A 17,568-nucleotide genomic window follows, 5' to 3' on the forward strand; every position below is an offset into this window, starting at 1 on the left:
TAAGAATTCCTTCAGGAACAATAGGGACCTCGCAGCGGTCGCTGCTCGGGCCCTAATAATAGGGTGGCCTATTGATTGCCTAATTTTGAGACAATTTAGTAAGTCTGAGTAAAGACAATAAAAGTGTAAGAGGTTAAGAAAATGGATGGATGGATGGATGGATGGCTTATTTTTTTATTACTATGATTATAATTATTATTATTATTATTTTCCTTCTTAAAAAAAGTCTGCTACTGTGCGCCCTGTGCCGGCGTTACCGCAACTCATCCTGCTTACTGTTATTGGCCTTCCGCGACTCGACCCCTTCAATGAGGGTTTCAATGTACATCCTCTTTTTTTTTTTTTTTTTTTTTTAATAGGACCTACTGTTCACACAAAAATTCTATGTACATCATAGTAAAAATTTAGCCTTCTTTCTTGCCTTTCATTGACCGTCCAAATTGTTTTGATTTGGTGTTGCCAACACGTGCTGCTTATTAATATGCAGATGAGTTGATTTCCATTGCCAAATATGGGATGAAATAGGCGGACTTGGGGCGGGGAACGGCGTGGAATCTGCTGCGCACACCGTGTGGCATTTATAAAGGGAACTTGCGTGCAGATATGCGTATGTGTTTATATGCATGGTTTTATAAATCTTTATTTTTTTTCTGTGTACGTGAGTTTTGAGTTTTGTTCGTACGTACTTTTGTGCACAGGTTTTCACGCATAGTTTTATAGTTTTATAAATGAGGCCCCAGCGTTGGAGGTAGTATACTGGTAGATGACATGAACATTCTCAGGTGTGGGTTACATTCAGGGGCGGACTGACCCACGGGGGCCGGTGAGCCGGGCCACAAAACAAAACAAACAAAAAAAACTTTTCTTTTTTTTTTTTGCGCTCCTCGTGTTTTACAATACACATTGTTTAAGAGAATATATGTACAACCAGCCCACTATTTTCTAAATACAGGCCGACAGCAACAACCGTGCAGCCGCACTCCCCCTCCACCACTTGTGAGGAGGACACGCAGTGCTGGTGCCTGGCGGAGTGACTCGCCCAAGTCATTGCAAACACAAACTCAGAACAATGCTGGCCAACTGACCGTGTATGCTTCGTCGGATTGTCGCTTTGTGATCAATAATAAGCAGCGCTGCCGCAGTAAATTAACTACAAATGAGTGCAAGAGCGCATCAGCCCACAGGAGCACCACGCCCCAAGTTGTAGGAGCGAGAGAGAGACAGAGATAGAGAGAGAGACACGTGGGAGTGGCAACTTATTAACTTTATTAACTTATTAACAGTTAGTGGGATTCAAATCTATGACAAATTACTTAATTGTTATTTGGTGCCCGAGTGATCATTTTGCATATATTCAAACAGATTTAAAAGCTTTTAAACAGAATGTATTTTTGTGGTATTTTTAGTGTTCAATCTAAATGTCACTGGTCGCACGGTGAGTAAAATGAGTTTCCATACACTTTGAATCACTTCTACAACCACTAAAAGGGCCTAACAATATAGTCATTAACCTGTTGTCTTGTTAGATATTGCAGCATACACAGGAAACCTGTACAACTGTTTTACGGTTTTAATCATGTGATATTCAACATACAGTGGATTATGGTCCAAAAAACAACAACAACAAAAACATTTCTTCGCGTTAGTGCAACACACCAGGCTGGCTGGCCCCCCACAATATACGTGTGGGGCTGGTCCATCAAAACTCCCGGGCCACTTTTTCCCCCCAGTCCGCCCCTGGTTACATTAGTAATTAGTAATGGTGTCTGACTTTTTTCAGAAAGGAGTTTAGTGATCCAAATGTATCACTTTTTTTTTTTTTTTAACACAAATTGTTTTTAGAAGAAAAAACGCTTTATTTCAGTGGCCCCAGCCAGCTTGCTGGACTATTTTCCCCTCGTCCAACACCGGACCAGAACTCGTGTCACAGAACACTGTCAGGCGTAAGTCAGTGCTGATCGCACACACGGGAGGTGAGGATGAAATAGAGATTCATGTCAAAAAATCCAAACTATCCCATTAAGTCATATTCCACGAACTCAATATTAACCAAAATACTGCTGCATACTAAAATTCAAACAGAATATGCTTCTCCCACTGGTCGCTGAATCAGTGGAAGCTGGTGTTTATGGATCTCACTCTACTTCATCTATCCTTCCTTCCTTTCTTTAGTCTTTCTTCTGGTCTCTTGAGGTCTCCCTAATTTGTTGGAATTTAGATGTTTCTGTGGTTGGTGAAAGATTTTGGTTTGTAACTCTGTGAGTAGTAGGTGGTGTCTGGTCGATGCTTGAATTTCACTTTGTTTCATCATACTTTTCTCTGATCCTTCCTCTGGTCTCCTGACAACTTCACGACTCTGGCGGGACTCTGAAGTATTCTGTTAAAGTGAAGGGTATGGGATTTTTAACAGGTTTCAAGTGAATTAATGAGCACAAACTCGCACATATGCACACATGCACAAGCACACGCACACAAGAATTTTTTTTTTTGGGGGGGGGGGGCTAGTCATTCAAAAAAATGGTTAAAAATGTTAAGAATTATAAAAACTGGATTTAATTGAAATGTCTTTCACATTAAGCATAAAATAAAAACTTTAACTAAATAAAAGTTTAAAAACCAAGAGTTCTGAAAAGATTACATGGAAATGAAGTTGTGGCGTTAAAAAAAAGAGGCAAAATATAATCAGCTGACAGCATGCACGATACTGTACAATCCAGCTGTGAGGAGCACAAACAATGTTACGAGCACTTGGAAGCTTCTGCTCTATGAATTATGTGAATGTTACGTTCAGCTGACTGGGCGGCTGCAACGCACACAAGGTCACACGCATTTCATCTGCCGTCATCTGTTCCTCGAGGCTCTTTGAGTGCATTCGTATTGGCAAACTCAAACACGCACACAAGCTTGCACAAACACACGCCATACATAAGTCAGGATTGATGATATACTAGACGGGATACAATATCCATGATCGTCAATGCCAAGAATGCCATTACAGCCTTCAAAATTATCACAATAAAACGAAAGTATGAGCCGTCATTATTGAGCAAGTGACTCAAGAGCAGTGTTGGCGTTCACATTGAGAAAAATTACTGCAGCTACATTTAATATATTTACTACTGTTACCGCCCCACATTATTAGAAATGATAACCTCCGCTTGAGCGCACCTGCAGCACACACGTGGGACGTTCATCATCATCATCATCATCATAATCATTTCAAAATGTAATTAAAGTGCATATCATCAATATCTTTTTATCATCTGCTGCTGCTTCTTTTTCCAAGCTTCCCGCTGGTGTTTTCACACAAGCTGCGTTGACGAGATTCCCTGTAGTGTAGAGTGACACACAAGGTGTGTGAGTGCCACTTGATCATTCCTCCGCACAGCAACATGACAGTGATGACATGTTACCGTGGTGAATGTATTCATGCTATTTGATTGTTTACATCACACAGTCACAACATAGCCTGCAGATGCGAGGAAGCTTTCAATCATGTGAACAAAGAACAACACACAACACCATGTAACACTCGCACAACTTACTATTAACGGCAACACTACGATGCACCACATGATGACCAACACACATTGGCGACAAGAAATGAGGCCATGTGGCACATGTTGTCCTGTCTTCCGCTGCAGTGCTTGCTGCAGCGTTGGCTTATTAAGTTTGAAAGGTGAGACGTGTATAAGCTTCAATTTTCCTCCTCCCCTCATTTTGAGTGGCCAGTCTTCCCTCACCATTTTGTCACACGTCCTTTAGAGCGTCAGGCTCAGGAGGCCAGAACGGACCACATTTGCTCAGCCCTCTCGGCTCACGCCATCAACCGCCACAAAAAACTCAAACATCTGCCAATGTTGTTCATTGCCGTTTCTAAACACAACATTAGCAATAGCTTAAATTCACTCCCAGCCATTTTCACTGAAGCAACCCCCTTCGATACAGGCTGTTTTACTAGATTTTGACTGATTTTGCAAGGCACACAGAATATTGTACTCTATTGCTATAAAACCAAGGAACCTTCCAAAAGAAAGATTGGAGTCTCTTCTTTCATCAGAGAGAGAAAAAAAAGTATGTTTGTATTTTTTTTCCCGCTTTGCAGCAATTAGCATTAGAATATAGCCAAGTCTCATCACTATTCACAAACCTGTTTAAAACAATGGTAAAAAGACCTTGTTGCAACATGGCCCTGGCCATGGCCTCTTATACTCTGCTGCCACCTGCTGGATGTTTTTTTTTTTTTTTGGGGGGGGGGGGGGGGGATAACTACCATTGCTATAAGCAAAATTCTCTAGCATAAAAACAAAACATAAAAATGTATAAATACATTTATGGGAGTGAAGGACAAAGTATTAAAAAACGTATTTATACGTTTTTGGGTTTGAATGAATTTGATTTTTTTTTTTTTCAGCAATAACCTCCAACCTTAATTAACATGGACAATGTTTTGATTTTATCAAAGCCTGATCCCATTCACAATTCCTTTTCTTTTCAAAGGTCAGAATTGTGTCACTTAAACCAGCCTTAGGTGTAAATGTTCAATTTAACACCATGACAGCATCAATTTGTGCCATTACAATCTCTCCCAAATGTGTTCTTACTGTTTACCTGTGTTAGCTGTGCCATGTTGGCATTAGCAGAAGTGTCTTTCCTGACCGCCGAGTCATGACTATGCCTCGGTGATGGTGTCGTCCACATATGCGCTCACCGTTTGCGGAGAACAAAGCGTGGGCATCGCTCAGCCCCGAGTGGAGCTCCGTTTTTGTTTGAACTCTCCGCCACTCTACAGCGGGTGTGGGCGAGGAGCACAGGAAAACACAGAGGCTTTCCCCCGTGCCACAGACAGAGGCTACAATATGAAATCCACTGCGAGAGTGGAGGTGGTGGTGACGGTTCGCCATGCAGTCATCTTCCTTGTCAGGATTCTGCTGAGTCATGGTTTTCCACTTGTTGCAATTTTAGCATTTCAGCTCAAATTAGAAGCAAGTGTCAAATAGCGAGCCTGAGCCCGTCATGTCGTTCTTTGAACGCGTCCTGAGATTTCCGCAGACATGCATTGATCCAGGGCAATCCTGTGCGTGATTTATGAGCTGCATGTTCACAGGCGACAAGATGCTAATTTACAGTGTGTCTCTGCAGGGATTTTGCACAACATGAGAAACAGCTGTGACACAAAGTGTCTTCTCACATCATGTAATGTTGTTTTCCCAATGAGTGCAAATCAGTTCTGAAGCTGTGACTGGGCTATGATTGATGGGCTTTTCAGTGAATCCTCCCTTCACTTGGCCTACGCGGAGTCATTCGGTGTGACGGCCCAGCGTGAAATTACAACCTAGGTTAACTCATTTGCCTCCTACACCTCTTACAAATACGCCTTGCAGGAGTTCAAACGAATGTATTTTTAAAGACATCATCAATCGAATAGCTGGACCAGATCAATAGATCACAGAAGCAGGATGGTGGTGGCCCTGTGTCATTTTGGTGACATTAAAGGGGCACGGCGACACAATCAAGGCGGTCGACGAAGGCGATGATCGAGATTAGCGAGTGTTTGATGGACACACTTAGCCAGTGTGATGATTGTGTTTACAGCACAGGAGTTTGATCGGGTATGTTAGCATTCTACTGTGGCCACACAGTGAAAGGCGCCAAGCAACATAACCATTACGGGAGTGTGGATCCGCCTCTTACTACCACCGATACGGTCTAGGTTAGACGGGCTAATGAATAGCATCGATGTGGCGATGTTTTAACTCTTTAAGGACCAGACATTTGAGCACAAGGTTCAAGTTGGGGTAACTTCATCTGAGATTGTTTAGGTCCTGTTGTTTTAGTTAGCAACAGTAATGGAATTGACAGCTACGTGAAGCAGAAGTGAAGTTGACAGGTCAACAAAGTAACGTTCCGTTCACCAAAAGCCAACAAGGTTCCTGGGAAAAGGAGAATTTACATGAGAGCAACGTACGACCAGATGATGAACTCGGTTCATTGGCTGTGACTGGACGAGACGCGTGAGAAAAGCGAGCGCTGCGACTTTCCGCAGATCCATCGATATTACGCATGCACACACACATACACGCTCAGAGATTAGGGCGAAAATCCGAGGAGAGGCAAGACGAGCGATGTGGAGATAAAGAAAGAGAGAGGTTGCTAATCCTATTTGCACTCACTTCAATCCATGTGTGGGGAGGAAAACAGAGTTATTAGAAAAATAGAACTCCAAAAAATAAAAAGCCCAACCTTGGTTTGTGATCCTAATTAAAAACGATAACTTATTTTTAAAACTCTGATGTGAAAACTTCATCCCATTTTGAAACCCTTACACTAGCTCCAAATGTTAATTTCAAACTCTAACCTTTGAATAGAATAGAATTCAACTTTATTGTCATTGCACTATCACAAGTTCAGAACAACGAAATGCAGTTTGCATCCATCCAGAAGCAAAAATAAATGCAGTATGCAGTGTTGATACATGACTTTGACTTGAAAATCCCAATTCAAACCCCAACTTTTGTTTTAAAAAACAAACCAAAACAAAACGCTAATTTCATACCTAAACATTTGAGAATGTAATAGAAAACAACTTCTTTCAATCCCTTATTTAAAACCTTAACCTTTGCTTGAAACCCCATCACTAGGCTTGAAACCCTAATAAGAGACAGTGACCTTTTTCTTCACACCATAACCTTGGCTTCAAACCCTAATTTGGAACCTAAGCTTTGCTCAAATAACTTTACCCTGTCTTGAAACTGTAATTTACAACCATAATCTCGATTAGTCGACTCTAATTTAAAATTTGAAACCCTAACCTTTACACTCAACTTGCAGGGTTTCCCCAATGCTTAATAGGCCTATCTATATCAGATGTACTGCCTCATAGAAAGACTTTGATTTGAAATATGAAAATATCTGCCCATGAAGGCGTACAGAGCAGGACATGTCTGCAAACAGCAGAGAGATAACTGCAAGGGGATGACGAAGACCATTGTATTACGAGCACACAACGACATCCCATAATCTCTGAGGAACGTGACAAAAGACCAATATTGTGTTCAGCTTTTCTGTGCCAAGAAGAAGTAAGAGGATGTAAGCGCCTCCAAAAGACATAAACATGGGAATAAATGTGCATATATATATGTGTATATGTACTTAGTAACGTTTGCTATTGAGTCAAGTTTCTCCACGTCTGGTCAAGTTTCTCCCTCACATCCAAGCCAAGTGTCTCCCTTACGTCCTGCCAAGTCTGTCTACGTTCTGCCAAGTCTGTCCACGTCCTGCCAAGTCTGTCCAGGTTTGTCCACGTCCTGCCAAGTCTGTCCTGCCAAGTCTGTCCACATCTGTCCACGTCCTGCCAACTCTGTCCTGCCAAGTCTGTCCACGTCCTGCCAAGTCTGTCCACATCATGCCAAGTCTGTCTACGTCCTGCCAAGTCTGTCCACATCCTGCCAAGTCTGTCCTGCCAAGTCTGTCCATGTCCTGCCAAGTCTGTCCAGGTTTGTCCCCGTCCTGCCAAGTCTGTCCTGCCAAGTCTGTCCACATCTGTCCACGTCCTGCCAACTCTGTCCTGCCAAGTCTGTCCACGTTCTGCCAACTCTGTCCTGCCAAGTCTGTCCACGTTCTGCCAAGTCTGTCTACGTCCTGCCAAGTCTGTCCACATCCTGCCAAGTCTGTCCTGCCAGGTTTGTCCACGTCCTGCCAAGTCTGTCCAGGTTTGTCCACGTCCTGCCAAAACTGTCCTGCCAAGTTTGTCCACGTCCTGCCAAGTCTGTCCAGGTTTGTCCACGTCCTGCCAAGTCTGTCCTGCCAAGTCTGTCCACATCTGTCCACATCTGTCCACGTCCTGCCAAGTCTATCCTGCCAAGTCTATCCTGCCAAGTCTGTCCTGCCAAGTCTGTTCACATCTGTCCACGTCCTGCCAAGTCTGTCCACATCTGTCCACGTCCTGCCAACTCTGTCCTGCCAAGTCTGTCCACGTCCTGCCAAGTCTGTCCACATCCTGCCAAGTCTGTCTACGTCCTGCCAAGTTTGTCCACATCCTGCCAAGTCTGTCCTGCCAAGTCTGTCCACGTCCTGCCAAGTCTGTCCAGGTTTGTCCACGTCCTGCCAAGTCTGTCCTGCCAAGTCTGTCCACATCTGTCCACGTCCTGCCAACTCTGTCCTGCCAAGTCTGTCCAAGTCCTGCCAACTCTGTCCTGCCAAGTCTGTCCACGTTCTGCCAACTCTGTCCTGCCAAGTCTGTCCACGTTCTGCCAAGTCTGTCTACGTCCTGCCAAGTCTGTCCACATCCTGCCAAGTCTGTCCTGCCAGGTTTGTCCACGTCCTGCCAAGTCTGTCCAGGTTTGTCCACGTCCTGCCAAAACTGTCCTGCCAAGTTTGTCCACGTCCTGCCAAGTCTGTCCAGGTTTGTCCACGTCCTGCCAAGTCTGTCCTGCCAAGTCTGTCCACATCTGTCCACATCTGTCCACGTCCTGCCAAGTCTATCCTGCCAAGTCTATCCTGCCAAGTCTGTCCTGCCAAGTCTGTTCACATCTGTCCACGTCCTGCCAAGTCTGTCCACATCTGTCCACGTCCTGCCAACTCTGTCCTGCCAAGTCTGTCCACGTCCTGCCAAGTCTGTCCACATCCTGCCAAGTCTGTCTACGTCCTGCCAAGTTTGTCCACATCCTGCCAAGTCTGTCCTGCCAAGTCTGTCCACGTCCTGCCAAGTCTGTCCAGGTTTGTCCACGTCCTGCCAAGTCTGTCCTGCCAAGTCTGTCCACATCTGTCCACGTCCTGCCAACTCTGTCCTGCCAAGTCTGTCCACGTTCTGCCAACTCTGTCCTGCCAAGTCTGTCCACGTTCTGCCAAGTCTGTCTACGTCCTGCCAAGTCTGTCCACATCCTGCGAAGTCTGTCCTGCCAAGTTTGTCCACGTCCTGCCAAGTCTGTCCAGGTTTGTCCACGTCCTGCCAAAACTGTCCTGCCAAGTTTGTCCACGTCCTGCCAAGTCTGTCCAGGTTTGTCCACGTCCTGCCAAGTCTGTCCTGCCAAGTCTGTCCACATCTGTCCACGTCCTGCCAAGTCTATCCTGCCAAGTCTGTCCTGCCAAGTCTGTCCACATCTGTCCACGTCCTGCCAAGTCTGTCCTGCCAAGTTTGAGATGTGTTTATTTTCCCAAGGACATTTTCCCAAGTATATGTATACACAAAGACACACATAAGAAGAAGCCAAATTGTATTCTACTATATTGTGGTTTCGATTTCAATTTGAGTCATTTTTTCAGCCCTACTGAAGGAAAAAAAAAACCTGTCTTGGAACCATAATTACACACTGTAACCCTGTCTCGAAACCTTCAGTAAAGTCCAGGTGTTCTTTGATGTTGGACTGACATCCGCCTCTGCAGCACTCGGCCCAGCAAATAGTTCAATTACATCTTGATGGCCTCTCGCTTTCCATCTCCCTCTGAAGTCAGTGCTAACGTTTGATGAGCTATCGCCCTCTCAGTGTCACTACGTGACTGCTTGTTGAGGAACTCTCCAGCTCAACAACACTCCAAGAAGAAACATTGCACATTATTGTGGGATTCAAACAAACAACACACCTGTGCTATGCTGAAACCAGCTGGTGAGCCTCCTCCGCCGCCGAGTTGTCAGACTTTGAGGGAAATCGGTGGATTTCTCTATGCTGGCAGTGTGGCAAACTCTCAGTGAGTGTGGATCATTAACTAGATGACTGCTGCACAACGGCAGTGTATAAACAGTTAAACAGAGAAAAGAGGGTCCCTTTACAGAGGCGCTTTCTGGCTCCTTGCAGTCATCTCTGTTAAATAGCAGCACACCACTGCAAAGCAAACTTACAATGATAAACAGATGAATACGTATTTTGATTTCTGACAGTGCCAATGAAAGACTATTATTTTTGCAAAAGCAGATTCCATGATTGAATAGACTATACACAACGCAATGTACAGAATTAGCCTACTGTATGTGGTTAAAGTATTCAACACAAAGCACCTTCACATGAGGCTCATCAATAATATTACCTAGCATTAGACTTTACGCCGATCTGATCTTGTTTTTTGTTTTTTTTCTATGCATTTCAATAGCTGTCAATTATACATGGATTTCCGCTATGGCAGGTGTGAGAACTGTATAGTAAATAGACAAGTTGTTGAAATAAATACATTTTTCCAACTTCTGATTGAATTGGCTATTGAATATTTTTTCCAAACTTACTGTTCGACCCCAAAATTCTTGATTACGTAAAGCCATTTTTTTTTAATATGCAGGAAATTAACACCGTTTTTTTTTTTTTTTTTTTAGAGAGACATATTGCTCCATCGCATCACATTATTCTGATTGGATCGGTGAGCGTTTTTCGGGTTTTTCGAACTTGCTGATTGACGATCAGCTTAAAAAAATCCAGATCAGGTAAAGCCTACCTAGCATATAGCCTAAATAACACAAATGAACAGACACAACCCATGGGCAAACAAAAATGCGCTCTTGCACCTCACACAAGCATTCAAGTGAGTAATGATCTTTTTACATTTACACACAATAAATCTTCGTCTCCATTTAATGGCAGTAGCTGTTTTACACTAAAAAGACAAATGATTTGAATACCATGCATGATATGTAACATGAATAATATAAATTTAATTTTGCATCTACTCAAACTACAATATAACGTACTCAACAGTTTTTGATTGTTGCTGTGGTTGTTGCTTCAAATGGTCTCCGTGCGCCATCTAACGTTCAGTCTGCACACGAGCAAAAAAAAAAAAGAAAGAAAAAAGAAAGGTAACTGTTGGGAGCGGGCGCGCGCATACCAAAAGTTTTCATTGGCCGACACTCATGAGGCGCGTTCACATGTGCTCGTTGTCCGGAGAAGTCAGCGACGTCTCCGCCTTCGTCCAGCTGCTGAACAATGAGGTGGAATTTTTTTTTCCCTTTTTTATTTTAGTTTTGGGTGGTGAAATGTTAAGGTAAGCCAGATTTCCGTTTTCAAGACTTTTGCGAGGGGAAAAAAAACACACTATGTGGCTGTATTTTTGACAGCTTTGTTTGCAGTGTTTATTGACTGTCTTTGACTTTTCCATTGTTTTTGAAATGCTCACCGGAGCGGTGCATTTGGAAGTGTAGAGGAAAAATAGCCTGCTCTGCATAAAACCAGAAAATGTTGAATCATTTCAATTTTATACTTGAATTTACTTTGAATTTTGGTAAATGTTATATGGTCGAATTGGATGCACGAGTGGTTGGAATCCAGACTCCAGCCTTCCTGTGTGAATTGGTTTGTTTTCAATTGTGAAAAAAAATATAAAAAATTAAAAAAATGACTGTGCTTTTTACTAAGAGAATCAAGTTGAGTTTTGTTCAGCGAAAGCTCCATATGACACAGGCCACTTAACCCAAAAATAATCAGATTAAAGAATTACAACATTCCTCAGCAGAGTGTGGTGCGCGAGCCAGGGTTGCGTAATTATGGTGAAAAGCATGAGAACGCAATGTTGTGTTTAATTAAAGAAGTCGCCATTTTGTGACAGAATGTCATTTACAGTGTCAAAGAACCTGGGCTGGGCTTTTTGTGTCTGATGCACATGAGGAGGGTCAAGTGATGGCAAAGAGGAACAAGTATGATGATAACCATGGAATAGGAAATGGAATTTATTGAGACGTTGAGGAAAAGCCAGGAAGAAAAGTGTGATGAGAACCATAGAACTTACTGTTGCATATGTTTTGAACATTTATACATTTTATATTATTATTGTTCGTCTCATTTTTATTCTTTTAGTATTTTCTTTTTATAGTTTTAGCTCGGTCTTATGTTCTTAAAAAATATTATAGTGTGGTAATTTTTAACTTTCACGTTATCTGTAACAGCATAGAAGAAATGTATTTATTTTTTTAAACATCATGTATCCCCCACAGATGAAGTCTTGTCCTTAATCTTGGTTCTCGGAGCAGTCGCCATCCCGGTCGTCGCCATGGAGACGGTGGTGATCGTGGCCATCGGGGTGCTGGCCACCATTTTCCTGGCGTCCTTGGCCGCCCTGGTGGTGGTGTGCCGCCACCGCTACTGCCACCCGCACCATCTGCTACACCACTTTGATTCCAAGTGGGCGTCTGGACTATTCATTAGGAACACACAGCTGTCAAACAAAAGATTGATGTGCACTTCCTGTTCCATCAGGCCCACGGTGGACCTGATCGGCGCCATGGAGACGCAGAGCGAGCTGTCCGAGCTGGAGCTGGATGACGTGGTCATCACCAACCCGCACATTGAAGCCATTCTGGAGAACGAGGACTGGATCGAGGATGCTTCGTATGTTTTCAATATCAGCGTCAATCACCTGGGCTGCTCACATTGTTTTGTTTTGTTTTTCTTTTTACAGCGGATTGGTCTCTCACTGCATCGCTATCTTGAAGGTAACGCAAGACAAATGTCTTTAGCGACTGATGGACACTAACGCCGTTCTTCTTTGTAGATCTGCCACACTTTGACGGAGAAACTGGTCGCCCTGACGATGGGCTCGGGGGCCAAAGTCAAAGCACCGGCCAGCCTGGGCGACATCATCACTGTGGCAAAGCGTATCAGCCCCAGGTGATGTTTGTTTACATCTTAGCGATGCGGCTAGCACGCTAACGGCCTAGTTTTTGTTTCTTAACAGGGTGGACGACGTGGTACGATCCATGTACCCACCTTTGGACCCCATCCTGCTGGATGCCAGGTAATAATGTAAATAGAACGTTTTACTTTTTTACAAAAGGGTAACATCGATAGCAAAGAGGTATGTGATGTCCACAGAGCTGGAAATTGAAATTGTCTATCAGTCGGTCTAACTGGCTGCTAGCCTGTCCTCTGCAGAAGAACAACAACAACAAAATATAGCACGACAAATACTAACTGTCGAGCATTAGTGACAATCAGTTCAACACGCTGCACAGTTTGAAGTTGAAATGGTTTGAATTAAAAGTAGTGTAATGGAATTTTAGTGTGAAATGTAGAGTACTGAAAAATTGGGAATTATTGGAATGTGGAAAATAGAACTCAAGATGTCCTGAATGAGCTGAACATTTTTTAACTTTGTCAGGTTTACCTGTTTGACATTTATGAACTCATTTGCTCCCAATAACGTGTAAATACGTTTTTTGTTTTTTGTTTTTTTAAGTTTTAAGTGTCCCAAAGACGTATTTATAGTTTTTTTTGTTTTTCAATGCAAGAGCATACAGAAGGCTTTGATGCAGCCTCTCAACTGCAAAGAACGGTTGCAGAAATGGTAGTTATTACACAAACGGCCAGCAGGTGGCAGCAGAGCAAAGGAGATCAACCGGGGCCATGTAGAAAAAAAGCTAAATTACTTACAATTTTAAATAGATTTGTGAAAACTGATTAAACTGAGCTCTCTTCTAATGCTAATTGCTGCAAAACGGAAACAGATAGAAACATACTTTTTTTTCCTGATGAAAGAAGAGACTTTAATCTTTCTTTTGATAGGTTCCATAATTTATAGCAATAGAACACAATATTCTGTGGGCCTTGCAAAATCAGTCAAAATCCAGTAAAACAGCCGGGAGCGAACGGGATTGTTTCTGTGAAAATGGCTGGGATGGGAGTGAATGAGTTAAACACAACAAAAAGGAGAGAAGACACTCAGTTCAAAGCTCGCAAGGAGAGAGGAGAGGAACTGACTGATACAATGCGCTTCTGCACTCTCTGAATAAATCCCCACCTCACCCTTTCTTTTTATTTGGTTTCCATGCCCCGAGTTACATAGTTGTTCCAACCTTAATAATGAAAACGCAAAACATACTATGTGTTGTGCATGTGAGTGGAAGATAGCTGAGTACATGTGTGGTCAAGTTTGCAATCGTTTCTTAACAGAAAACAGGAGGCCACAGCAGACTGGCTTTAACCATTCTGCTGCATTAGATGTTCTGGTTATTTTGCTTTTTGCGTCATCTTCTGTTAAGATAACGTATAGCTAGGCTATGTGAATGTGAGTGTGGAGCATAGCAAAGCATTCTTCATTGCAGCATATGTATGATAACATATTTACAATTATTCCTACAAACTTGGAATCAGTTGCGAAAGCAGCACCACGTACAACTGATTAAAATGTTTACAGTCACAGAGTCACGCTTACTTTTCAGTTCACTTTAACTCTTTGACCGCCATAAACGTTTAAAGACGTTCAGTATAATCCTAGGATTGGCCGCCATAGACGTTAATTGACGTCTACTATGTTTTTTTATGGAAACGGGTGGAGGAAAGCCTTGGGCAGCTGTGCTCCAAGTATCAAGCCGATCGGGTTACTATAATGAGTATTCCTGGCCACTAGATGGCTGTGATGAGTCTTTTGGACAAGATCGGGTAGGAGACATCAGTAGAAGAAGAGAGGCTGAGCTAGAGTGTTGAGGGGGAGCGAATGGCTAACTTGGCTAAGAGAGTCAAAAAGGCTACAGATGGCAATCAGCTCACGCTTGATCCTTATTTTCAAAGCTCAAAAGCATCGACCAGTGCTCAAGAGCACAGTGATGACGGGGTTAAGTCATAGTTGAAGCGGTGACGCGGCCGTTTCGACCACGTCCTAAGGCCCCACCGGCTAGCGATGCTAATAACGTCCTAAGGCCCCACCGGCTAGCGATGCTAATAACGTCCTAAGGCCCCACCGGCTAGCGATGCTAATAACGTCCTAAGGCCCCACCGGCTAGCGATGCTAATAACGTCCTAAGGCCCCACCGGCTAGCGATGCTAATAACGTCCTAAGGCCCCACCGGCTAGCGATGCTAATAACGTCCTAAGGCCCCACCGGCTAGCGATGCTAATAACGTCCTAAGGCCGCACCGGCTAGCGATGCTAACACCGGAGAAAAGTGGTGCACAACCGAGCACGTCTGCACAGATGACGTTTCATCGGACGTTGACGACTACTATGGGTCCGATGCAAGACAGTCTTGGACATTCTTCCAAAGAACGTGAAGGTAAGCGCTAACATGCTAAGAGAACTTTCCGGTCGATCTGCTAGCAGCGTGTGTAAATGTGCTGATATACACTAAAACATCTATTACCTATACAAACGTGAATGTATATTTTATAGATCGTGCTCACAGCAACGTCCGACCGCTGGTTCTACGACAAAGAAAGGTAAAAAAAAAAAAAAACGTTTTCAATACACCGCAACAATAAAAGGAAAGTCTTTCGGATAGTATTGTAATTGTATATGTTTCTTTCAGCTCCTCCTCATAGGGCCCAAAGTGACCCTTCTCACAGTGAGCAGAACAAAGGTAAAAAGAAAAAAAAAAGATTCTCCACAGCTCTAATAAAATATTTGATGGTAAACGTCTTCTATAATTTACAGAATGTGCATCAACCAATACATCCAAGAAAAAAAGGTAAACATGCACACACACACGCACATTGTATCACAGTGCTCTAAAATAATATATGATATTGAAATGTATATTTGCAGATCCCAAAGATTCTGGCTGGCTTGAAGTTGATGAATTCGGCTGGCAGCCAACCATCTTCCCCTTTGCTGCAAAACCAGGACCAAGGGATGCTGCAGCAGAGCTGAATTCCCACCTGCCAGCTGACATCCTGGAGCTCTTCATCACGGATGAACTTCTCCAGCACATCGTTCATCATACCAACCTCTACGCAAATCAGTCCATGCAGAAGCAGACTGACAAAAACTGTTGCGCACGTGTAAATAGTTTGCAAAGAGTTTTCCAAATTGTTTGTTCGGATTGCTACTGTTGCATGTAAATAAACTGTTATTTTGCAATCAAAAAACACTTTTTTTTATTGTTGGGGTAGTGTTTTATAGAAGTTTAGGTGTTTGTAAAATCACTCATGCAAAAAAAAAAAGTGCCAAATTCACGAGAGTGCATGAAATAACATCGTTTCACAAAAAGCTTGATTTCTCCGTATTTTGGAAGAAAATAGAGGATTTGGGTGAAACGAAGCTGTTTTCTATTGTTGATTACTGAAGATCTGAATAAGGTAGCAACAAACTTTTTTTTTAGATGAAAGATGAGACTTCAATCTTTCATTTGGCAGTATCCGCGTTTCCATAGTCCTAACACAACATTTTCTGTGGAGCTTGAAAGATCGGTAAAATTCTGTAAATCAGCTGGCAGTATAGGGGTTACCTTTTCCGAAAATGGCTGGCAGTCAAAGAGTTAAAAAATAATTCGGTCATCGAACATGTTCTTTGCATACACCATGTTTAACTCATTCACTGCCAGTCATTATAGAAAATGTTTACATTTCCAATACTCACGTGATATTACATTCAATAATTATATATAAACCGAATCAACCAAATAACAGAATAGACTCCCTACTTTTTGTCCCGTCCCGTTCTTTTATAATTGACAGCAGAAAAATGTAGGTTTGCCAAAATACAGCCATTTCTCCCATGGACTCTGAAACTGTGTTTATTTCCTATAAAATGGGGCAATGATGTCATCTACCGGTGGTTGGGCAACAGTAAAGTTGTTTCCAAGTTTGATATTTACAGTGGAGCATGCTCAGATTCGCCCCCATTTAGCACCGCTCTAAAAAATACAATTGACAAGTATACTTGTCAAAGGCAGTGAATGAGTTTAAATGAAGCAGCAAAGTTATAAATTAGGGATAGACCGAGTATTGGTCGTGCAGTTATTTTGCATTTTGACAAATATCGGCTTCGGCCTTTTTACGATTATGAGGGCCGATAAAGCTGGCATCTCTTAACAGTTTTTACTTATCGCAAAGATATTTTGAACATGTTCAAACAATTTTTCACTGTCTGCGAAGATCTTTTGAAACTTTTACAATCCCTGACGAAAACACCAAATTAGCGACGCTCTCATGCATCCCCCAATAAAACAAAACTGCATCTTTCAGAGTGGTCTTTTATTGTGGTACTCTAAGGCACACCTGTGCACTAATCATGGTGTCTAATCAGCATCTTGATATGGCATACCTGTAAGGTGGGATGGATTATCTCGGTAGAGGAGAAGTGCTCAGTATCACAGATTTAGACCAGTTTTTGAACAATATTTGAGAGAAACAGTGATAATGTATGTGGTAAAAGTTTTATAACTTTGAGTTCATCTCATAACAAATGGGAGCAAAAACAAAAGTGTTGCGTTCATATTTTTGCTGAGTATGTTTACTATTAGCAAACGGGTGTAACAGATAACGTAAAAGGAAAGACAGCTGACAAAAATCAGCTGCTGCTGACCTTTGAAAGGAGCTGAATGCAAATTACAGAGTTTTTGCAGATTTGCGACCTCTCTGGCCAAATGCGGAATGGAAGCCAGCAATGTGCACGCGCCCAGAGTACCGATACGTTAATGGTACTAGTAGCAGTGGCGTTCCTCAGCAACTTGGCACCCGAGGCAGGATTTCTGGTAGTGCCCCCCCCCCCCAACCGCCAAGAGGGGGTCTTATTAGACCAAACATAAACACGACCCTGTGCAATTTCTTAGACCAACCACAAAATAATTTATCATAAACTCACACAGGGCACACGGTATCTTCACGTCTCTGGAATTTTAAAACCGCAGTTGCAGTTCAAAATTAATAATGTAGTA

At 42.7% G+C, this 17,568-nt stretch overlaps 2 protein-coding genes across 4 annotated transcripts in view; both read left to right on the forward strand.

Moving 5' to 3' along the window:
* tmem98 (transmembrane protein 98) overlaps positions 1-17,568 on the forward strand; it is a 125,239-nt gene that overhangs the window by 102,567 nt on the left and 5,104 nt on the right. Inside the window, exons 1-6 of one of the 3 annotated variants that reach the window (XM_077494658.1) lie at positions 10,827-10,968; positions 11,915-12,101; positions 12,177-12,308; positions 12,379-12,412; positions 12,472-12,587; positions 12,655-12,714. In XM_077494658.1, coding sequence (XP_077350784.1) covers positions 11,971-12,101; positions 12,177-12,308; positions 12,379-12,412; positions 12,472-12,587; positions 12,655-12,714 — 473 coding nt within the window. In that variant the 5' untranslated portion in view covers positions 10,827-10,968; positions 11,915-11,970. Of the gene's footprint in view, positions 1-10,826; positions 10,969-11,914; positions 12,309-12,378; positions 12,413-12,471; positions 12,588-12,654; positions 12,715-17,568 lie in introns of those variants that run through there. The other 2 variants (XM_077494639.1, XM_077494649.1) reach the window with 2 other exon arrangements.
* On the forward strand, positions 13,424-16,961 carry LOC144006108 (uncharacterized). Its single transcript, XM_077504789.1, has 6 exons — positions 13,424-14,967; positions 15,084-15,130; positions 15,220-15,270; positions 15,345-15,378; positions 15,456-15,691; positions 16,938-16,961. Exons 1-6 carry the CDS (start codon positions 14,841-14,843, stop codon positions 16,959-16,961), a joined length of 519 nt encoding a protein of 172 aa, XP_077360915.1. The 5' UTR covers positions 13,424-14,840.

This window comes from Festucalex cinctus, chromosome 1, assembly GCF_051991245.1.
Source record: "Festucalex cinctus isolate MCC-2025b chromosome 1, RoL_Fcin_1.0, whole genome shotgun sequence".
NCBI classification, from domain to species: domain Eukaryota; kingdom Metazoa; phylum Chordata; class Actinopteri; order Syngnathiformes; family Syngnathidae; genus Festucalex; species Festucalex cinctus.